Source organism: Topomyia yanbarensis, chromosome 1 (genome assembly GCF_030247195.1).
Source record: "Topomyia yanbarensis strain Yona2022 chromosome 1, ASM3024719v1, whole genome shotgun sequence".
Classification (NCBI taxonomy): Eukaryota; Metazoa; Arthropoda; class Insecta; order Diptera; family Culicidae; genus Topomyia; species Topomyia yanbarensis.
Window position 1 is genome coordinate 177,720,280 of NC_080670.1, and position 24,523 is coordinate 177,744,802.

Consider the following 24,523-nt stretch of genomic DNA (forward strand, 5'->3'; position numbering starts at 1 on the left):
CATTTCCCTGCCTTTTTCCGATTGTATACTATTCCCCCGAAAGCTATTCCCCAGAATACCACCCCCCCCCCCCAGAATACCATCCCCCAGAATATACTACTCCCCAGAAAGTCATTTCCCAGAATGTACCATTCCCCAGAATTCCATCCCCCAGAATGCACCATTTCCCAGAAAGCCATACGCCAGAAACGTTTGATTTTTTGACATTAAAAATGTCTTACTCCACTATCTGGGGCTAGGTGTCATTCTAAAATCTAAACTATCTCCCATGTAACGAAACTATGTAAGGTTTGCACGCTTATAACTCCGATATTACTAGATGGATTTTAATCATTCATACACCAACCGATTCAGAAACACCTAACTTAAATATTGGAGATAATTTAATATCTCCCCAATAAAAGTAGACTTTTGGAAATTGGTAAAATTAAAAAGTTCACAAAAAACGGGAAAAATACCATTCGTGAGGCAGTTTTCTCAGACACAGCCGTCAAAAGAGGGCAGCTTAGTTGCTCAATGAAACACGAAAAGTCATAAATAGAAGCAACGCATGTCCGTTTAAATCAGTTGTTGCTCTTATCCCACACGAGCAACGTCGTCTCCGGGCGATGCAATAAGCGCTATCGATTTTCGGTAACGTTGGCATTTGCACACACTCGCACCTAAGTGACTAAACCATATACGGTTAGTTTATAAATAGAGGTGACGCGTACCCGTTTGAATCAGTTTTTGTTCTTATGTCGAACGGGTAAGATCATGGCTGCAGCGTCTGGGCACTACAGCGCTATGCATTTTCGGCAGCGGTGGCCGTGTGCGAATTTGTCGGGTACCAGCATGGTGTCACAGAATGATTTGCAAAGTGGGTGGGCGGGGTGGTTTGGATTTAATTCAATACGGTGTGTGCTGCTTAAGAGTGTTGCGTTTGAAAAAAATATATTTACTTTTATGCATGCGTGTGCGTTGTAACTTGTTAATCCATGTTTACGGCGCTTTGTAGCTGCGTAGGGTAAAGAGCCAATTGGTTTTCATGTTTCATATTTCGGTTATATGTTTTTTATCAGTAAGGCATCTGACAACGTGCTTCTGTAGTTATTGCACTGTTCAGCAGCGTAGTATTTTATATAGGAGGGTACACTCAGGTTTTTTACGCGGATTTTGAAATTTACGCGGTTTTCATAAACGTGTTTTTTTTTTTTAAATTTACGCGGTTTTCATTTACACGGCCAATATCCCCTGCGTGAAAAATCTGAGTGTAATTGCATCGGAAACAATTACATTCCCAGCAGAACTTTTTGTTTTCTAATTTCAAACACTTTTGTTTCGTACTGCACGCAACGGAAAATTTTAAAACAGAACTTACCGTCCCAGCAGCAGTTGAAGCGGGTGTTCTTTTTCGATTCAAATTCAAGCCATGTCTTAAGCGTTACTGGACTTAAAATTGTTTTCCCAGTTTATCCAGTCAGAATATCTGTCCTACCCTATGTATTTAAAACACAGTTCTAATTGCGTTTTAAAGTATACAACAAATAGAACGGTTGGGTATACTAATTTAAATTTTAAAATAAATATGTTTTAAATTATGAAACAAACCGCTGTACTGAAGATATAATTATGTCAGTCCTATTATCACATAAAACACCTATATAACATAAAACGCTGCAGAATTGGTTTAATAATACAATGTTTACACTACAGAGTTATAACACGTTTTAATAATTAGCAACAAGAAAAATGTCACCAAGATAGCATAAAAACCTGTTTTAACTGGTAGTGCGAACGTTGCATAACAATGTAATTTATCAAATAATTTCATTTTTCCACCACTAATCGATCAAGAAATACTTAAACTTAATATTGTTTACTTAAGTTCATTAGTACATTATTGAAAATTTAAATGGAAAATGAAATTTCCTATTTCATGGAGAATCTGTATATTTCCGTTGGCGAGCGTGGGCTTCCTCATCACAGCTTTCAATATGGAACTTTTCTTTTGAATATATTTTCTGGACAGACCAGCCTATTTTTACTAGATGGATCAGCCAAATAATGCCAATCACCTAGTGAGATACTTGATTAATTAATAGATTACCGTTAAAAGACCTTCAATAAATTATGTTTTGATGGGGAGGGTATATAGCAAATTGTAGCATATGAAAACAGGCGAGTGAACAAGAACGTGAGTCGATATATGTGATAGATAAAATTCATTTGCACGCTCTTGAAAAAAGCTACATTTTTAATGTCACCGTGGTCGTGTCCTGTACACAACCCTTTAATTTTTTATTGATTCGATCTTTTTAACTTACTACAGTCGTGATTCGCTGGTTGGTCACTTTTGGACTGGACCTCTGCTAGTTGGACCATTGTCCAACTGAAAAGCATGTTAATGTCAAAATCACCTTGGCAATCAAACTGAAAATAACCAAAGATGTGAACGGAAGCATTTACACTACGAATCAAATTCGTTAGTTGGACATAGTCTGTGGCCCAACCAACGAATCACGACTGTACTCGTTCCCACTTCCATCAAACGATATATTTCACTTTCGATTCGTGCACATTCCACACAAAATAAAATACCGAAGTGTTTTTTTTTCAGAAAGAACTATTGTCCAGGAAACATGTAGTACAAATTGCAGAATCTAATGCAGGTGTGTTTTGAGAGACATTGGGCAACAATCATAGGAAGCGATAGCGCCTCTTCCTAGGTTTCAAAAGAACGAAACAGTGTTATGTAAGTAAGGTTATATGGTGAAACCAAAACTTTGCGCATTATCGAAGTAATTGAATTGACGTGGTGTTAAGTTGCTGAGGATGAGCTGCCGAAAGCGGTGACTCCTTGCAAGTAAGCCAGTTATCCATTCGCTTACCCGTTTTGCTCAAAAATAGGAATTGATTCCTTCTTTCAAACATGAGCAGTTCATTGAATCTTCATCAAAATGACTCTACGTCTTCCCAGTTTATACTTGAAGAATTGTCCCAACTTTTGAGCAAGACTATGCTGTTCGGCATAACGTCTTTTGGCACAACATCGTCTTACATAAGACATTATATGGTAGTTGGCCATTTGACCTAACAGTCGTGTAGCATAAGCACAGTAAAACAGATATAACACTATGATTAATTCCTTTAAAATATCGATCCGCCAAACACTATACACGGTTCTAACCACCCTTTTACAAATTAGGTAACCCAGGAACTTTTTTAACTAGTTGTCTATCCCGTATACTCGAGCATATATCACTCGCGCCAGATCCCGAGCAACACCAGTTGTTGACTAGCAGTTTCAACAACATAATTCGTGACATAAAGGTATATGGCAACCATTATTGCGCTGGTTTAGCAACCCAAAAAGGGCACGTGTAAAAGCCTTTGCTTATGCAACTAATCGCTGTCGTTGTTTGTTACAAGTGCTGCTTGGGATATGGATTATAATCGTAAATGCGATCACTGTCCCATCTAAAAATATATTCAAAATGGACGCTAACATTGGCGAAGAATTGTTGTCGAATATTATATCTGTTAGTCTGTGGTATAAGTACCATTTGGCATAAGGTATGAAAATACTTTCGAATGTATTTCGGGTAGATCGTACATTTGCGTACGAAACATTTCCAATGCAAAAGAAAGATAAATCTCGACAAACATATGATTATGGCGTTAAAGCCAACTGTCAAAATTCACTTTTAGCGGAAATTCTGCACAAACCGTTACTCTTCAACCAAAGATGTTGGTAGTAAACAAAAGAGAAATGTTTTCTCTTTCATTAAATGCTGTGAACTGTGCTGTCATATGTTTGTTGAGAAATGCTGTAAAAACACACCAAACCGTTTGTCAAAATAAGCATTCATTTCGATTTTACTAATGATTCAAAGATAGTTCAAAAGATGGAATTAAAACCTATGTTTGAATAAACCGGTCAGACGAAAATATTACAAATTAGCGTGCAAAATAAAAAAAAAACTGCTCATGATTGAAAGAAGGAAACAATCCCTGTGATCGAGTAAACCGGTTATACGAGTGGATAACAGGTTTGCTTGCGAGGGGCAGCCACATTCGGCTGCATGTCCTCTGCAGCTTTACACCACATCAGTTCCTTGAGTTAGGAAGTGCGCAAACCTTCGGCGTCACCACAAAAAAACGATTAAGAACATTAACTTTTCTGGGGAATGGGGCATTCTGGGGTATGTCTTTCTGGGGAATGGAGCATTCTGGATAATGGCTTTCTAGAGAATGGTACATTCTGGGCAATGTCTTTCTGGGGAACGGTACATTCTGGAAGATGGGATTCTGGGGATTGGCTTTCTGGGGAATGGTATACAAACCCTTTTTCCTATAACCTTCCCACCAGGAAAGTCATGAGATAACAGCTCCGAATAACATGGGAAACGTGCCAATCGAGTCAATATATTCAGATTTGGATTCCTGATTATTTCGATTCCGTATGACCTCATCAATCAGGATTTCTGTGCTTACGGGACATCATTTTTAACGTTTATATGTGTAACCAAATCTGATTGACAGATACTGATGAGACGAAAATAATTCTTGACTTGCTAAAGTTATGGGTGTTGTGTTTTTCATGCACCATATGAATTTAAGCCAATTTTCAACTTACAGGGAGAATAAAGTAAAATATATGCCGACAGGATAAAATATTCCCTACTCGTTTGATAAAAGCGATGGTCACTACATATTTCGAGAACACCTATGTCTTGTCGACAACTAAAATAAGATCAATTCAGTATTTTGCTTCACCAACTAACATGCCTAATTACCTCGCTGGTAATTTGCTCAGTACAGGTTAAATCTGAATCCGGATGAAATAGTTTGAACTGCGCGCACCAAAACAATTACTCATCAGTACTGAAAACAGCGTCACTCGCAAACGCTATGCTCCCCCTTAAAGGAATGAATGCACTAATTAATGCTTCGATCGCATTCATTAAACACCCGTTTACCTAGCTGCAGCACCTATCAACATCGGGTATCAGTAACGTGTGAGTACTCATCGCGATAGGACAGTGCTTATACGTGTTCTACACGAGAAACCATACCTGGTTCGCGCTGAAAGACTATTGATAACCATTCCGATATTATAGTATAGCTTCGTCTGTGCAAATCATGCAGATCTTTTCAAATCACCCAATCGGGCTGCTTCCGGTTGAGGAAAACTATGACCCGGACAAACCGTCGATCCCGTCGTTCTATTCCGGTCGGGATATCTTCATCACCGGTGGAACTGGGTTCATGGGAAAAGTGTTGATTGAGAAGTTGCTACGATCGTGTGGCGGTGTTAATCGGATCTTCATTCTGTTGAGAGAAAAGAAGCAGAAAACGATTCAGGACCGGCTTAAGGATATGCAGGAACAACCGGTAAATTTAGATGATCGTTTATCGATAAGGTAGAAGTTTGACCGTTAATTTTCGTTGTTTTGTTTTCGATAGCTATTCGAACTGCTTCGCAAGCAGAACCCGGAAGCTTTGAAGGTAATGATCCCGATCGCAGGAGACGTGGCCTTACCAGGACTCGGCATGTCCGACGAGGACGTTCAAATGATGAGTAATGTATCGATCATTTTCCACGTGGCTGCCAGCGTTAGATTCGATGACCCGCTTCGAGATGCTATTATGATGAATACTCGGGGTACTCGTGACGTTATTCAGTTTTCGCGATCGTTAAAAAACCTGTGCGTTTTGCTGCACGTGTCCACAACATATTCTAATCCGGATCGGTACGTGATTGATGAACAGGTCAGTAAGCGCCGAAACCGGATCTCAGTTCGTAAGCTGACGCAATTTTTCTTACGCAGATCTATCCGCCATATGCCGATTGGCGTGATACGATAAAGTTGGCAGAGCAACTGGATGAGGAAACGTTGGACATCTTCGCACCCAAATACATGGGTTTCCTGCCTAACACGTACGTTTTCACCAAATCACTGGCCGAGCAGATCGTCGACGAGTATAAGCATGAACTGCCGCTGATTCTGTTTCGTCCATCGATTGTCATCTCATCGATGCGCGATCCCATCCCCGGCTGGATGGACAATTTTAACGGACCCGTTGGGTTGCTGGTTGGTTCTGGGATCGGAATCTGTCGCACGATGTACTGCGATCCGAACAACGTTTCCGATTACACCCCGGTGGACGTGTGCATCAAGGCCATGATAGTGGCCGCTTGGAAAAGGGGAACAGATGATATACAAAGGTAATTATTGCATTGGGCTCTAGCCAGTTGATGTTGATGATGATCAAGCAATGTTGTTGAACAGTCACAATCTTAACAGACTGGTTTGTAGAGACTTTATAGACGTTGTAACAATTAGATGACATAACGTCTCTACCAATTGAATGGGTAGTGATAAAAGGTAGCATTGAATGCTACCCGCCTACGTAGTACTCATCGTGATAGTATTTACAGTACATTAGGAAAAATTCACACCGGTTCAACCGCACGACGCTACTTCAGCGTGAGATGATTTAAATAAGCTGATTATTATAACGTATTCCGCTGGGTGCGCGATGACTGGCATTAAGCGCTTTTGGCGTTCAACACTCGCACACATACCCGCCGGCCAGACTCAACAGAACAGAATTTCTGTTTATTTTATATGCGTGAACTTTGGCTGCGCAGTTAACAGACCCCTAAGTCAACTTTCCAATCTGAAGCAGAACACATTTAATGCGAGACGTTCTGATTCGGCAAAATGTCGCACTGTATGTTATGCCGGGGGCAACATTTTAATTTAAACGGTGGCGACTATAGTCTACAGAGCATTTGGTAGGGCTATGAATTTGCATAAAATGATTCTTGTTCGTTCGGTCGGTAACCATAAATTAAACCGGGGGGGTTCACTGTCCAGTGGAATTCTTCTGTAGATATTAGCTCTATATAGTGTTTATAGCTATGTCCTCTTTTATATAATATAAATTTTAATGCTTATTCGATTATATTGGTTTTTGTTTACATTATACTTCTAATTCATTATATTGGGTGGTCAGCTTCATCCCTATTACTTGCATGATTTGTTTATTTACTATAATTACGTAATATGCGTTCGCAATTGAGTGACTTTTACTGTATGCTTTTTTAAACCTACTTTTCAAATGGAGTAAGGAGCTCGGCGTATCCTAAAAATTTGCTTGCAAACTATTAACTGGCTTATATAATATTATTTCTCATAATTTCTGGTGTTTCTATATTTATTTGCGAGTCAGTGCAACTCGTTTGTGCTAAACCAGGAAGGACGCTTAAATTTAGCCCAAATTGGCACTGTATGTGGCATTTCTGATTCGAATATTTGCTTATAAATTGAAAAATTAGCTTTTCAGACAGAGGCTAGAATTCCTATTTATAGCATAATATAAACATTCAACAGCATTTTGCTCGAATTCCTTCAATGTGATGCTTGAAAGTAGGATTTTTGTGAATCAGGCACGCCATGGTAATTTAGTTTTTTTAAATTTTATTATTTAGTTTTTGACCCCAAGTCACACAGACAAGTTCTTATGCTAGTTTTCAATTCTATTTCCGTATACATTTTTTGAGATATTGAAATCGTATTGCATTGCGGTAAACTTCGTTAAAATATCTAATGCAGGAGGCGAATGGCTGATTGTACCCGTAGCTAGTTCAACGCACAGGAACTCGTACAAACTGATGGTTTCGAAGCTGGCGGTACTGAATGTTGTAGCTTATTTCCTGCAGGGAGTGCAGGGGCATCATTGTTATCAGATAACATGTCGAAGATGAAGAGACGCTGTAGGTTTACTCGATGGTCCGCAAGTGGTTCAAGTCGGATAAGCTGACATCGTTCGGTGTAGTTTGGGAAGTTGAGTAGGTCAGTCCACGGTAAGCCTCGTAGAGCATACCGAACGAAGCTTTTCTGTACTCTTCCCGAACGCGGCAGCTTGTGATGCATGGTACGAAGCCCATATGGAGATTGCGTACTCAAGTATGCTGCAAACTAGAGAGCAGTATTTAACGTGTACACGTCATCAAAAAGCGTGATGTTTTACGGATAAAGCCAATAACGGAAGAGTCCTTCGCGGTTGTTATAGCTACGTGATTGTTTAACCTCAACTTATGATCGATCGTTACAGCTAGATCGCAGATTGTCCCAAAACTTTCCAGAGACATGTTCTTCATCGAGTATTCTAAGCTGACGACAGATCGGCCACGAGAAAATGAAATTGCTTTGCATTTATTGACGTTGACTTCCATGCCATTCCCTTCGCACCACCGGATCAGTGCGTTAATGGCGTTAAAGATTAAAAGCATAACGGTGGGTGGTCCTAAAATTCTACCTTGCGGTACTCCGGAAGAAATGCCAAAAGGCCGTGTAACCGATTTTACCTGACAGGATTTGTTCAATTTGAGAGGTACGAATGAAACCATTTCGTCAACCATGCTGAGAAACTGAGCCTCTTAAACTTTTTGATCGTATAAGAGTGGGACTGGGCCGGCGGAATGCGTGGGTAGTATGGGTAGTACTACCCACTCGAAAATTACCGAGGGGGGAATTACCCACTCGAAAGTTTGGAACAAATCAAAACCTAAGATTAACCACGTATGTGCCTTGCGTACAAAATTCTTACGTTGGAAATCCTCGATGTAAAGCAATTGCATATTTTTATTCAGATACAAATTTCTTTGCTTTACAATTTATTTTGTTTTTGAGAATATGGGATAATAATTAGGATTTGTTTGAAATTTGGAATTATTTTTTTATATTTATACTCATGGGAATACATTTTGACACATCTACATCGTAAAACAAGGAGTTCAGATCGATAGACAAATAATATTATTGCAACTTTATTCAGACTATGGGATGCAGTTAGAAATATTTTTAAGGACAATACACCGGATTCTGTTTTTGCACGCACTTTTTTATACGGTTTTTTTGCACGACTTTTTGCACGGTTTTGCAAAATAACACGATTTTTATGTATAAAATACCTATTTCGATATACCAGTTTAATGATTTGTTCATCCCGTGCAAAAAATCCGTGTTATTTCGAGAAACCGTGCAAAAAAATATATTTAATAGGCATTTAGTAACGGCAGCTGAAAATAAATGGCATTGGATATTTGTAATGCAAATGGGGATGATCTGCCAATGTGTAAAAATCGCGTATTTTTCAATTTTAGGAAATGAGTTGTTATTCAAAATTCAAGTTATGGTAGTTGAAAATCAATAATGTTGGGCAATGGTTGATTGTATTCTTTTTAGATATCATCAAATAATATTCCGGTTCATACATCACATCGCATTGGCGATGGAGCAATTGGTATATGCCCAAGTTCCCCCGGGTAGTGCCACTACACAAAGTATATTAATTTTGCTTGTTCAGTTTGATAAGTTAGAAACTGATAGCGGAGATTTTAATATGCAGGGATACGCAATACGTATTGTTTGATCTGAGTAGATAACGACTGATGTTTCTTTTTATCAACCAATTAGTGATCTCTGTTTAAATACAGCTTTCAAAGAGTTAGGGACAGGCACAGCTCTATTTTTTACTGAGCTGGGACAAGTTGGTGCTGAACCTGTGGCCTTCGTCTGGCATGATCCATTCTCGTTGGTACGGATGTGTTCATGACTGGTTTGTGGATGAGTGGTCCTACTTACAAGTGAATTGATCACTTCGCTCGGGTGGAGATATATGTGACTTCTGCTAGCTGTCGAGCTTGGATATGTTAGCTGGTTCCAAGAAGATGTGCAGGACTGGCACCTACGAGAATGTTGATTGTTTCACTCGAGCTTTGGTTTTTGGAAATAACAAATCGCTTCCTCGGTGTGATATGTTCGAGTTGAATGCTCAGTGGTTGAAATGTGCATTCGGTTCGAGCAGATTGAGTCGTTTGGAGGATTGGTGGTCTCCGAGAGCAGATGCGAATAACTCTGAAGTATCGAATAAAGGGAGATTGTATCTGTGGAACTGAAAACTATTGTCACTACTCTAGCTTATTTGTACATCATAACAACTACCAATATCGACTATTTAGAACAGAGATTTTCAAATTCTGTTATAAGATCGAGACGAAATATAGCACAGTTGTAGTGAATAAAGTATTTGCGAATAAGGGCCAATACTGCTGGCATCTTTTATCATATTTATTAATGGTCGATTGATCCGCTTCAGACCTAGGAGACGAAAGAAAAGAATAGGAACAAGACAAAAGGTGGTTCTAATTCTACATTGGTTTAGTATAGATATAGACGATTCAAACGCAATGGCAGGGGAATATTTTTTAGAAGTAGACAAATTAGAGGACATCACACTTTTTGAGACACACATGCACAAAACTTTATCGTCCTCCTGAAGATCGGTGTTTAATTGGCAGATAGTCGCCATTTCGTGCAATTTGCAAAGTTTGCCTTGCGGAACGGACCGATATCCACCAAGGCACAGGTTGCAGTCGTTCAAAAAAACTAGATTCGCTAAGTGTAAAATAGCGAATTTTTCAGCTTTTCAGGAAAGAATTTTTAATCAAAGCGCAGTTTTGGAAATTTTAATTGCAAAGAAGGGGTCTGTCAACATTGCAAAATGGCAAATGCTGCCTCTTTTCGGGGAAGAGTATTTAATTAAGTAAAAGCCAATCAATAGGCCGTTGAAAATTGACAATTTCTGACATTTCAATTGCGCAAGAGAGTCTTTGTATAAAAATGATTTTTTTTACTTTTCATGAAAATTCTTTTAATGAGAAAATAACCATTTACATGAAAAAATCGCCAAAAATGACAATTTTGATATTGTCCCAGAATCGAACAATGTTTCTTACCAAACTGTATATGATCGCATACTGTTCGAAAGGTCTAGTTTTCTTCGTTCAAAAAATGTTACAAAACCGAAAATCGGCTGAAAATGTCAACGTAGCTAATTTTTTTGTGGCAAAGGTCCCAAAAAATGTTTTTTTGCTTCAAAATTTCGTGTGTACATTACTTTGTATCGCATTTGCTATACTAGTTCATTTTAAAAATTTAAAATCACTGTAGCACAGTGTAATCTACAAAAAGTTAACAAACTCTAAATAGTAGAAACATTTTACCATTTTAACTATTGCTTTTCAACGGACCATAACTTCTTTTAACGAATAAAAAAGCTTACATTTTTCTAAAAAAAACCTCCTCGAAAAATTAAAAAACTTCTACTGGGTACATTGACAGCCCCCTTGTGCATTTAAAATGTCCAACAGTATTCATTGTTAAATACGATAACCAAATAGCTGTTAATAAAAAAATTCAGATTTTTTTTGCACGGTTTCTTAAAATATCACGGATTTTTTTACACGGTTTCTCGAAATAACACGGATTTTTTACACGGTTGTTTTTTGCACGGAACACATCCCCTGTGCAAAAAAAGATTTGGTGTATATACAATTTGTAATGTTTTAACATGAACAATCATTTGATTAAAAATTGAAACAAGGAGAAACAATAACTAGACAATCAGTAGACTTTTTATAAGGAAAGCAAAAGATAAAAAGAAATTAAACTTGTAACTGTAGCAAACGAAAGACCACTAACAGGACATTCGCCGACTGGCCTCCTAGGAACTCTTGGGATCACATTTGCAGGTAGCTGTTTAGCAAGTCAACCAAAGAAGATATAAATAAATTTGGAGGATAGCCAGCACATCTCGGACTAGAATCAGATCGAAGGGATTCGTTTACCGGAGATCTGGCGCTACACACATAGAAAAAATCGTGTAAATTTACGTCTCCTGACCATGACATATACGAGCATCAAAAATTACATAGCTTTACGCTTGATTTTAATTTTACATGTCGTTGAATTTTGCGAGTTCCGTAATTTTACTCCACATATGACGTTGTCCACATGGGAGAAGTGTAATTTTATGGCACTGCGCATGGAACGTACATCTTCATGTAAAATTGAACAGAATACGGTTATATTTCGTCAATTACGGTTTGTTAGATTGTGGCAAGTGTGGAATTACCTCAACGGTAAAATTCAGATTTTTTTGGTGTGTAGAACACTAGGCGCACGACCCGACAACATGCTTAATGTCGCGATAGCTGTCATCACAAGCGCAGATAACACTATCCACCACCCCAATACTCCGGAGATGCGCATTCAACGTATAATGATTGCCACCCGAAGGAATTCACGACTTTCATCCTTCCTTTTTAACCAAGGTTGGTTGTTGCCTTTGGGATTCCTAAACTTCCATTATCCCACGTAATTTGCCAATTTTCGAGCGTCCTCTGACAAGAAATACTAAAAAATACGTTAAAGCTGTGCGATCTTCCACAAATATTACCTTCTAATGCCTGAGTGTCCGCCTTCTTTTTACCATTCTTATCTAGTGCCACCTTTCTCATTACCCGGAATAGAACAATGCGAAAGAACTCAAACTAATTGAAACTAGGAACGCCCATGTTTTCGCCAGGAAAGTAAGTAGTGATTTTCCATGCTCCATCGATCGAAGCGCCTACTTGGAACTGCAACGAGGTGGACATGGCCGTATAAAACCATAAGTTTTGTGGGGAGAATGATTAGCGCGAGTATCTTTGCTGTCAGATAAATTTGTGTATTTGAAGAACAAATATTACGTTTATTTACATTATTATATTTTGATCGCGAAACGCCTATCATTTGAATGTGAATCTACATAGAATGCTGTTGTCGCCGATAAAGGATTCTTAGTTCCATGTATTCCGATCAAAGGCCGAATCGAGTGCACAGCGTAGGGCCCTGCAGCCAGATGAAATATTGTTTCTCTCGTCAATCCTTTGACGAACCAGTGCCAATAACCGCGTTTTTCAGTTTGCATCAAGTTTTTTATTTGCGTTTCTAACGTCGCGAGTATTCGAAAAGATTTGGGTGATCCGACGTTCAAAAAGTCCTCATAGGACCTTTTCGCATACAATTCTGAGCACTCTTTGCCCACAACGGAGTGGGAAACCGTTCACGGTCGTTCGCGCCAGGTATTCGTTTCGTCTGACCTTTAATCTCAGTGTAGAAAAACAAGCCAATCAAAACGTTGCACACTGCCACCGGAGGAATTTCTCATTTTGATTCGATTGTTTCGGATATAGCGCACGCGTGACTCTTTCAATCAATGAGCACACTAATGAGGTAGAGTACAACGATAAATCTAACGTGCTTGGCCGGGTTGGTAGGCATTCGTTTCATTTCCACTGTATTCAAGATGATCACATTGAAATTGTCGCGAATATCACGAAGTAAGATAGATCGGTTATCAGAATGAAGACAACCCCATGACATACTGCGGGAGTTGAAGTCTTCTAGAACCAGCTGAGGTGGGATGTATATGGAAACAATATCGATAAATCTTTGTCTATGATTCTGATTTAACAAGCGACATTTTCCACACCGTGCTTTATTTCTACAATGGGCTCGTTGGTTGCAGTTCATGCCCCGCAGTACACAAGGCGAACAAATAGACAAGCCCCATTTAAAAGAACAAATTTTGGAAGAGCAAATCCGGCGAAAGGCTCGAAATGAGGCTGATGGAAAATAGGTTTTCTTTCATTCCTCGATTTTTACAGAACACAATTGCTTGCATACCAGAATTTACACTGACTAAAGTACAGGGATCTGGAAGGAGCCACCCCCTATTTCGCAAGCAAGGCCCTTCGCGGAGATTACACCATCAATCTCTACTTCCCGGGCGGGTACGTAGACAAAATATTTTTTCGTACAGGGTCGAACGTTGTTTAGTTAGATCACACGATATATCGATGATGTTAAATGGCTTGTCTTTGGCCGGAAGTAGACCATCCAGGGGCTGGTTGTATTAAATATAATTAGCATCGAAAATGAGACTTATCGGAATTATTTTTGCCATCGGAGAAATATTCAAAGCGACCTCCACTACCTTCCCATTAGTCAAAACTATCATGCGGGCTTCAGTACCCGCGAAAGGAAGGTTCTATAGCAGGGAACGGAAAATTAATGTAACGAAATTTATAAGAATGGAGTAATTGGAACTTAGCTGTGGAACATTTGTAGTATCTGTATTCAACAAACACATTTTCGCTGAGCCGTAAGACATACAGCCCTGTGTAGCGCCGGTAGCCACTGGTTTTGTATGACGGGAGCAGGGTGGATTTTCCTTACAGACTTGCCTTACCGGACTCGGTCAAACGTAAGCTATTTCGTTTTCTTTCGCACAAATATCGCACAGAAAAGGCACTAAGTTTCACTACCTTTATTTGTTTTGCGATACACCTTCAGGCACATACATACATGTTCATACATACATACGGTCGAATTTTCCGCTTAATTTTAATCACTAATTTTTTGATAGGAATAGACTTCTGACTGATTTTTCTCAGCCGCCGAACCCGGTCAGGTGGTTCTCAACTATCGACTAACTTTTCTCCAGACTGCACGACGCACCCCGGCTTTCGCGTGCTAACTCTAACTGACTTATAACGACTGACCTCTTCCAATCTGACGCAAAAGACTTTTATCATTTCGTCTGTGTAGACTTCTCTCTGAGAGAGTCTCAGACCTAAACAAAACATTCTTTCCACGCTCGCGAGAGTAAAGACCCCGGTGGATGAATCAGTAGTTCACTATGACTCATACTCGGAAGCCTTTACTTTCTATAATAGCGTCGCCGTCTGCTGCTAGCAGCAACAAACTGTGTTTAATTAAACAAAGTGTTTATTCTTTTCCATAAGCATATGGCTTGGAAAGCGCGAGTGCATCAAAATATCAGCTTAGCTTAAGGCTGTAGCTGGTGATGTAACCCAGGAAATTAGCTTCCATGGTGCACCACTTGGAGAAATTTTCCAGGGTTGATGCTGGCCGAAAACTATGGGCGCTGCACCTGTTAGCAAAGGATGTTTCCAAATAGCCACCAGATATTATCAGGGAATTTTAATTTTTACTTACACACGCCATAACTGAACTTTCGTCAGTACGGGTAGAAATCCCACTCGGGAAAAAGGTGTTCCACCGGCCCTGAGTGGGAGCGGGGAAAAAACGACAACGCTATTAGTCCAATGCCTTCGAAAAATCAGAATAGGTTGTGTTGATTAGTTTTCGATTTTCCACATCCTAGAGTAGTCTGTGTATATACCACATGAGGTTAGTTGTTGTTGTAGAGCGCTTGTTCACGAAATCATATTGAAACTTAGAAATGATCGACTGATAAGCGTAATGAAGGGCGTCGTGCATAATCCTCTCAAAAACTTTCCCGAGGCAGCTCAGAATAGATATGCCACGATAGTTTTCCACCTTGTGTGTATTGCCAATTTTATGAATCGGCACAATAAAATCTGTCTTTCTAGCGGCTGGAAGAGGTTCTCTCCGAAATTTATCGATTCAAGATCAAAATCATAACTCGCTGGCGTCGGCGGTAAAACATGATGATGAGTTATGTTCTATCAATGACCATGCGGTAGACTTGGGTGCAACGCCCAACTCCTACTTAGCAGAAGGCAAAGGATTCTTCACATTTCCTTTCGATCATGTCCATATCAGCCTGCCTAGTCCTAGTTTTCCGTTCTAAGTTTATAACTGATTCACTCTAGAATACCTATCCTTCTTTCAATTTTATTTGCTTTCGTTTCTCTTAGTCTTAAATTTGCCGAAAATAGCCAACAAAATCGATACAGTAGAACCTTGCGGCAATTTAAACATTATATTGTTTTGTTTGCATTACATTTCTAATTTAGTATATTGGGTGTTCAGCCACAAGTGGTGACTTTTCATCCCTATTGTTTACATGATTCAGTTAATTATTATTAAGTTATAATATGCTTTCGCAGTTAAGTATATTTTTTTCTCAGTAGGATGTTTTAAACCTACTTGTCTTCTGAATAAGGAGCTAAACAAATCTTATAAACTAACTTGTAAACTATAAAGAGAGCTAATCGTTGCAATTGAAGATTGCAACGATTTTTGTCGAAAGTTGCTTATAATACTGTTCGTCATAATTTCTAATGTTTCTATGTTTGCGAGTCTGTGCAACTCATTTGTGCTAAACCAGGGAGGACGCTTCAAAATCATTTTCAGAATTTTATTCTGAATCCTTTGAAGCGTTTTCTTCCTTGTAGCACAACAATTTGCCCAGATTGCCGGTCTACATATTTGTTTATAAATTAATAGTTTGTTTTTTAGGCAAAGACGAGAATTCCTCTTTATAAGAGGGTATAAACATTTTATATATTTGTTGCATTTTGTTTGGATTCCTTCAATGTGATCCTTAAAAGTGAGTTTTCTATCGTAAATCAAACCCAAGTATTTAACTTGATCTGACCACGTTAAATTCAAACCATTAAATTTAATAATATGGTTATTATTTGGTTTAAGAGAAGAAGCTCTTGGCTTATGCGGAAACACAATCAATTGTTTTTGCCGCATTATTGGAAATTTTTCATTTTTTTCAGGTAATCATTAAATATTTAGGCTTCGTTGCAGTCGACTGCAGATAATACGAAGACTCCTCCCAGTGGCTGAGATGCTAGTATCATCACAGAAAAGTGACTTTTTACAACCTGTAGGTAGATTTGGAAGATCAGAGGTAAAAATATTGTAAAGTATTGGTGCGACGCTTGATCCTTGAGGGACGCCTGCTTTAACGGGTAGCTTATTAGATTTACATTTAGATTTTGGATTTGATCTCATCATAGTTTGTTTCAACAATATCGTCTAGAGACAATACTTGATTTGAAACGTAGATCCTGATAGATACATTTCATAGCAATCACGAGAACGTTGATATTGACGTCTTCGAACATTCTTCAAGCGAATCAGAAGTTGAAGATCGTCGTCAATGATAGGAGTATTAATTTTTTTTCTGTGTTGTTGGTACTGATAAATTTCAAGCATCAACTATACAATTACTTAAATTTTGTAATGCCGTATCAATGTCAGCTTTATTTTGTAAATCAAGGTCATGATTAAAATTATTCACAATATAAGTTTTGTACCTTTCCCAATTCGTTTTGTGATAATTGAACACTGAGCTAATGGGATTGGAAACAGCTTCTTGAGAAAGTGAAAAAGTTACTGGAAGATGATCAGAATCAAAGTCAGCATGTGTAATCAATTCGCTACAAAGGTGACTTTGATCTGTCACAACCAAATCAATTGTTGATGGATTCCTTACAGACGAATAGCACGTAGGACCATTCGGGAACAAAATTGAATAATAACCAGCAGAGCAATCATTAAAAAGTAGTTTACCGTTGGAATTGCTTTAAGCATTATTCCAGGCTCGGTGTTTGGCGTTAAAATCACCGATTATGAAGAAATTCGACCGATTTCTTGTAAGTTTTTGTAAGTGTCCTTTCAAGAAATTAATTTGCTCGCCAGTGCACGGAAAAGGCAAATAGGCTGCAGCAATAAAAATGATACCAAGATCAGTTTCAACTTCGATACCCAAACTCTCGATCACCTTGGTGGCAAGAGACGGCGTAACGGAATGTTTGATCCTGCGATTAACCGCTATTGCGATTCCTCTGCCGAATCCAACAATTCGATCAAATCGATGAATAACAAAATTAGAGTTACTCTTCAATTTAATATTTGGTTTGAAAAATTCGTCTTCGCACGTTTTTAATGAACGAGCATTCCAATTTAATAAATTTAAATGATTATTTAAAGTCATTGTTAAACTTTAATTTCATTACAATTTTGTTAGCAAATTCCCACCCCGCTCGAAAAGCTTCAAACATGGAGGTAGAATTTAACATGGCAATCATCATATGTAACATAGAGTCTTGCAGGTATTTTAATTTTTCTTCCGTTACGCTACCTAGATCCATTGGACTAAAGGAAGCGTTGGGTGCAAACGAGTTTGTGGGCGTGGTAACGGTGGCCGTTATTTTGGCCTTGTTGCATGCCACTGAAGCATAAGATGACACACCATTGTAGGATGGTGTGACGGAGGTAGAAGAAGTTGTTAATCTATTTTGAATCGGATTAACACGTTTGGACGTGTTTTCTTGAAGTGTACCTGAAGAAGTAGGTACATTTTTTATTTGTTGTTGTCTAGAACGAGAATTTATAATTTTTTCCCGAACAGGACAACCCCAGAAATTCGATTTATGATTTTCGCTACAATTAGCGCATTTGAAACTTTTTGTAGCTTTTTTCACCGGACAAGTATCTTTAGTGTGCGATTTATCACCACAGATCATACATTTGGAATCCAAATTACAATTTTTTGTGCCGTGCCCAAAGCCTTGGCATCTACGACACTGGGTCAGATTTTGAATTCTGCCCCCATGTCGTCTATAACGTTCCCACTTTACTCGCACGTGGAACATAAAACGTGCTTTTTCAAATACTTTCAAATTATTAACCTCATTACGGTTAAAATGAATTAAATAAACCTCCTGGATAATTCCAGAGCGTACTGGCGTGTTATCGCCGCTAGCCTTTCTCTTCATAAGAATAACTTGTGAAGGAGAAAATCCAAGTAAATTTTTCAACTCGTTGGATATTTCATCCAAACTATGACCTTGTGGTAGCCCTTTCAAGACAGCCTTGAATGGTCTATCTGTCTTGAAATCATATGAATAAAATTTATATAACTTCTCCGTAAGATACTGGAGTAGTCGTTTGTGGCCAATCAATTCCTCCGCTGTAACTCGACATTCTCCTCTTCGGCCAATCTGAAAAGAGACTTTCACGTCCGGAAGGAACGTCGAAAGCTCAGTTCGAAAGGCTTTGAAGTCGGAGATAATCACTGTTATAGGCGGAGGTGATTGCGTTTTATTCTCATTGGCATTATACGCAGTGCGAGGAAATTTAGAAATTTCATCAACTTCACATTCGGATAAAACATCGAATGAGTTGCTGCAGTCAATTGAATTTTCGGATGGAGAAGATACCCTTTTCCGTTTAGCTTTAATTTTTGGCACACGGCCTTTCTTTCGCCGGACCCAGGCATGTTGAAAGAATTAAATATTTCTTTAGGCTGAATTGTTCTTGAAAAATGTTTTAGCCTTAAAAAAGACTGATTGAGTAGAAAAAGTAGGTAGTCTTGAAAAAGACTAATTGTCGAAAAAATATAGGTAGTCTTGAGAAAGACTGATCGAGCGAAAATATAGGTAGCCTTGAGAAAGACTGTTGCTGTTGAAAAACTCTAGGTAAATCAGGAGCTATCAAGATTTGTGACCGGTTCGAACGAAGGTTCAAGCCGGTATATGCAATTTAAACATAGTAACATATTTCTACCTTCAGTCGCTGTCTACATGTACCGCGCCAGTGCTATAAGCACGCACAGCAATCGAAAAATAAGAGTCGTCCCTAGCCAGTGAAAACAATAAAGCATCGTTACTTTCATTGCTGCGATCTCGATCGTTTATTTCAAGATATTTGAAACTCAACAGTAAAATTTGTACAATCTTCGGTACAATACAAAGGCCGTCTATTTTAAAAACTGCCCAATCCCCCCTAGTGTTTGCGAAGTGGAACACTTATTAAAGGTGCAAGTGCAGTTTAAACTTACGGAAGTCGTCGTCGTCCAATTCCTACACTCGTAATGCTGTACTGATAACGTTTAACACTTTGACCATTGTGGAGCGCTATGCTATGGAACATAACAGGCAATACGCCGTTGAGCATAACAATGTTAGAACCAAGAGACTCGTTTATATTGACAATGACAAAATTGATGTGCGTCTGCACGATCTATATCCGGATACTACCAATAAATTCATTACAACCATCATGTCGGAATACGTAACGGTGGAATCCGTTGGAACCTGGAGAAATTTTTTCTAGGTATTCCCAACGATTTTTGTGATGTGGGAATATGAGGGACGGAACCTATTCCTTCATATTTGAACATTCAATACAAAATAGAAGGCGTAATCAAATCTCAAATCACGCTGCGCACATATGAAGGACAGACCCCTATGTGCCAGCACTGCAACAATAAGGCACACTACGAGAAACAATGTACACAAGACTCTAACGAAACAATATCAAAAGCAAACATGCCCAACATACAGCCCTCATAAACATCAGCTAAATCACAAACAGTTGCTCAGGCAACAACGAATGCTGAAACGCTGTGATTCGGCTATTTCCCAATCAATACCGATAATAAAGTAAATGACAAAGAATACGGATACACGATCGTGACCCTAAAACAACACTAAACAGGTAATCGTGAGAACCTATACAACATCAACAGCAAGGACGACATGCACGAAAACGATAAAAAGCAGACTAAGTGATCCCCAAGTAACAGGCAATGCAGTTAATGAATCTCCAACAAGAAATGAGATACGCAAAATAACAAATCGAATACAAAAGATTCGATGGATATCCAATAACTTTCAATTTATTTATTTTCATTTACATATTGTTAATTTTACAAGATCCACGGCTCAGGTAAGCTAACGCATTGTGCCTTATCACATCAATGTAATAAAAAATGTACCTAATCCACGATTAATACGGCCTCACGCCCGGACGCTGAATAGCGGCTAACCTGCCGAGTCTAGCATCCATCGTAACTGGGAGTATAGAATATTGCGCTCAAACAGATATTATTTACACCAACCTATCCGCCAGTTTTTATAAAACAATCAATAAAATGAAGAAAGTTGGAATCAACGGTAGGTTTTGCAGCTGTTTCGATCCTAGCTCTCAAATCGAATGGTTGTCATTGGAAATCGCCAGGTATAGCGCAGGGAAGCTACTTGGAACTGTTGATGTTTATGCTTTACTTCAATGACGTGTATTTAATATTGAAAACTCCTTGCCGGTCCAAATACAGACGATCTCAGCATGAAACTTTCGCTGATGGTGGTGTAGCAAGAACTGCGTGTGTGCAAATACAAAAAGTGCTTGGTGATCGAATTCCGGCGAAAGATTTTCTGGCTGAGCTCTTCCTCCCAGACCTGCAGAACTTTTTTTCTGTCGAAAATGTGTGGAGAAGGCACAGTCGTTTGAGAGGGAACGGGGGGAGGCAGTAAACTTTCGACTGTCCTGGGTTTTTACTTGCCTGATATGGTTACCCTACATAACATTCGCAGTACACGGAAGACACTTGGAATAAACAGGAGCAAAAATTACTTTCTCCTTTTTACTCCGGTTTGCTACCAGAAGAAAAAAAGAGAAGAAAAGAGTACAGAAACGATTTTCTCCGGAGTACTTCCAGTTTCTCCTGGTACTGGAACAAATTTAGTGTACTCGGGTACTCAAGGAACTTGTTGAATAAATTCAACAAACGACTTTTCGCAGAGTCAGGCAGTTTCTTCAACAAATTGAATTTGATTCTGTTTAACTCCGGGGTATTATTGTTGCATGATAAGAGGGCAAGTAAGAACTCCACCATCGAAAACGGTGGTTCGTTCACGCTATCGTGGAAAGACGTTACGCGATAGGTATTCTGTGCAGGCACAGAGTCTGGGTAGACTTTCTTGGCGAAACGGTGTGAATATTCAACACTTTCGTTAGTGCTCATCGATGTTTCTCTCGATAGCCGGTGCCAGTAACCGCGTTCTTAAGTTTCATCAACTTTTTTATTGTCTATTTTAACATCGCGTACTTCCTGAAGTTGTCAGACGTTTCTACCTTGAGGTATTCTTGGTATACGAAGGCCTTCTCCACGTATACGTCTGAGCACTCTTTGTTCCACCATGGTTCGTTTGGCAAATTGACTTCAGGTCTTCACGAGAACCCAGAACCAAACATGTGAAACTGACTTCCACACAATTCGCTAAATCTTCATGAAAATCAATCAGCGTATTCAGTCTATGGAATGATTGTCCTGAAGATTTTGCTGACAGTATCGCGAACAACTGTTTTCTTTTACGTAGCATACTCACCCCATTCTTAACATATAGAAACATTGCCGTGCCTAAGCCATGTTCACCCTTATTCTCAAAAATGACCATTCCCCTCGATTTTCATGTCCAGTGTCACTAGCTAGGCAATCCACCCGAACGGATCATACCAGTTTGAAAAAAAAAAGTAGGTCGCCATTCCTAAGATCAATGATGAGTGACTAGGCCTACCAGTCATGTACCCCTTTCCTGACCTAACCACCCCGCCCAAAATCAGACGGCTCGACAACAAACAACCATTCTAACCGAAAGTCATCGTTTTCATTCAAATTTCAGCAAACTCACTGCACCGAAAGACGCGCCAACGCTGCCGGTGTACAATTGTTGCATTTCCAACCTGCGTAACTCGACCATGGGCCAGATCATTGAAATGGGTAAAACCCTGTCGAACGAAATGCCGCTAGACAATTGCCTTTGGGCTCCAGGGGGAGGAGTAACCCAGATTCACATTCTGAACTTCGTCCGGGTTATGCTGTACCACATTCTGCCTGCCATTCTGATTGATGTTCTGCTCAAGATGACCGGCCAGCGACCATTGTAAGTACATCGTTGAAAACCTGTAAAATCGAACTTTAATCGAATTTTTTGCTCTTCTCTTTTAGCTTGGCCAAGCTACAACGGAAAATTTACACGGCTAACGTTGCTCTGGAATATTTCATATTGAACAACTGGGATTTCAAGAATAGCAATTTTATCCGACTGGCGTCAGAGATCAAACCGGTGGACAAGTAGGAAGCTTCGTTAATTCTCTAAACTAAATTTCATATGATGTATTTTCAGTAAGGAGTTCTACTATCGGGATTTCATCGAATTCGACATAACGCTTTACTTCCGGAATTGTATCCTTGGTGCCCGGCGCTACCTGCTGAAGCAGAAAGACGAGGATATACCGAAAGCATTGAAGCATCTGCGCCGCATGCAACTCCTGGACAAAATGTGTCATCTTTTGATCTACGCCGGATTACTGTACCTAATCTTTATCAAGTTCGATATACTAGGCCTGGTATTGCACCTAGCATCTTACAGGACCACCTACACTATGTTGGAGTTGAATTGCAATTCAGTTTCGTGAACAGTTGTTCCTAGATTTGATTTAAATAAAATTCTACATTTACCGAGATAAAAATCACGAGCACGAACAGCTATTTCTGAAGGGTGTTTCTCAAACGTATCAGCAATAATCAATTTTAACGAGTTGGTAGTGTTCTAAACTCGCTGTTTGACTTTGCTTTAATTTATTGACTTTACTCCTTTCTTCGAATTGTCCATAATAATCGAACGAAATTGGTTGTTTGCACATAAGGGAACAAATCTACAGGTAATAGCTGGGCAGTTAGTACTAGCACTTATTCGGCAGCTTTTACAAGCGCTTCGGCCACTTCCACAGCGATAGCAGCTTCGGCACGTTCCTGTAATGGACATGCTTTATAGACCTCTAAAAGTAGCACCATTATAAGCTATACTTACCACATCAGTCGAAGCGGACGAAAGTTTGCTCTGGGCGTTGGATAGAATTTCCCGGCATGCGCTAGCATCCAGATCTTCAACCGGGTGAGCCTCTTCGGCCAACACTTGAACGGAGGAATCTTCGTTCACCGAAATGGTTCCGCTCGAAACGAACACCTTCTTGACGGCACCATCCTGCTCGTACACGGTCACCACGCCCGGTTTAAGTACGGCTAAGGTAAACGGATATACAATAAACTATTTCCTTCCATCGGTTTAACCTAACTCCGTAAGCTTACCAAGAGTGGGTACATGTTTCGGCAGAATACCGAAAGCACCGCTAAACGACGGCACATCGACCTGCCGGATGTTGGCCGAATCATAGAAGACTTTGTTGGCGGCGGCCAGGGTGAAAGCCATCTCGTCAGCATAACCGCGAACCGGTGCGGTTCGCAATGCCGGGCGGACCGAGCTGACCAGACGAGCGGTGCTTCTCAGTGCAAAAGACATGATTCTTTCGTTCGCAAGTCGGAATATCGGAAATTATGTAATCGAAGAAAAGGTAGAATACGTTGGATGAGTATTGATGCGGTACGATCAGTTGAATGACTTCACTTTTAAAAATACAGCGTAACAATAGAATAAACCTAAACACTGAATTGAAGCCAACTTACTTTAGCTTTTATGGGTGGATTTTCACACAATCGAAAGAATCACGAAACCACGAAGAATGTCCGCCGCGAACTGCAAGGTCTGTCAAAGTGTCAGGTAAGTGGGGTAAGTGTGATTTTTGACATGTTTACAAAATTGTATTTCGAGTCCGACAATATTTACAATTTGTCGAAGTGATTTGTCGGATTATACACGCTAACCAAAAATACCACAATTTTTCAAAGAATTTTATTACAGGGGAACTGGGGGTAAGACGGACATATTAAGCATATACTGAAATATAACATAGTAGGAGCATGTTTTTGTCAACATGTAATATTCTATGTTGTAGCTCCATATGTTGGCTTTGGAGTGCCCAGAGGAATTATATTACAAAAATCAATAAGTAGCATTTTTTAAAGAACTGGGAAACGAAGAAATATCTGCACTTTTTCCAGACTGCGGGTGAAACGGACATATGGTGGGGGTAAGACGGACATGCTGCAGAAAGGATGATCACAATGCAAAATATTAAAATTTACCGTTTCTTGAGGATGTTTAGAATGGATTGTGGTTCTTCTTAATATATATGTTCAATTCGAGGTG

General features: G+C 39.4%; 2 protein-coding genes across 3 annotated transcripts; one reads left to right on the forward strand and one right to left on the reverse strand.

Annotated features, from left to right (window-relative positions):
* Positions 1–4,997: 4,997 nt before the first annotated feature.
* On the forward strand, positions 4,998–23,054 carry LOC131682903 (putative fatty acyl-CoA reductase CG5065). Its single transcript, XM_058964714.1, has 6 exons — positions 4,998–5,376; positions 5,449–5,754; positions 5,814–6,211; positions 22,097–22,357; positions 22,423–22,548; positions 22,601–23,054. Exons 1-6 carry the CDS (start codon positions 5,125–5,127, stop codon positions 22,890–22,892), a joined length of 1,635 nt encoding a protein of 544 aa, XP_058820697.1. The 5' UTR covers positions 4,998–5,124; the 3' UTR covers positions 22,893–23,054.
* LOC131682908 (ATP synthase subunit delta, mitochondrial) lies at positions 23,020–24,064 on the reverse strand. Of its 2 annotated transcripts, none has more exons than XM_058964723.1 (4): positions 23,941–24,064; positions 23,566–23,880; positions 23,288–23,499; positions 23,020–23,229 (listed from the first exon to the last, which is right to left on the reverse strand). In XM_058964723.1, exons 2-4 carry the CDS (start codon positions 23,774–23,776, stop codon positions 23,167–23,169), a joined length of 486 nt encoding a protein of 161 aa, XP_058820706.1. In that variant the 5' UTR covers positions 23,777–23,880; positions 23,941–24,064; the 3' UTR covers positions 23,020–23,166. The 2 variants fall into 2 exon arrangements, with proteins under 2 accessions (XP_058820706.1, XP_058820714.1); XM_058964731.1 differs by having other exon boundaries at positions 23,566–23,780; positions 23,941–24,041.
* Positions 24,065–24,523: the final 459 nt, after the last annotated feature.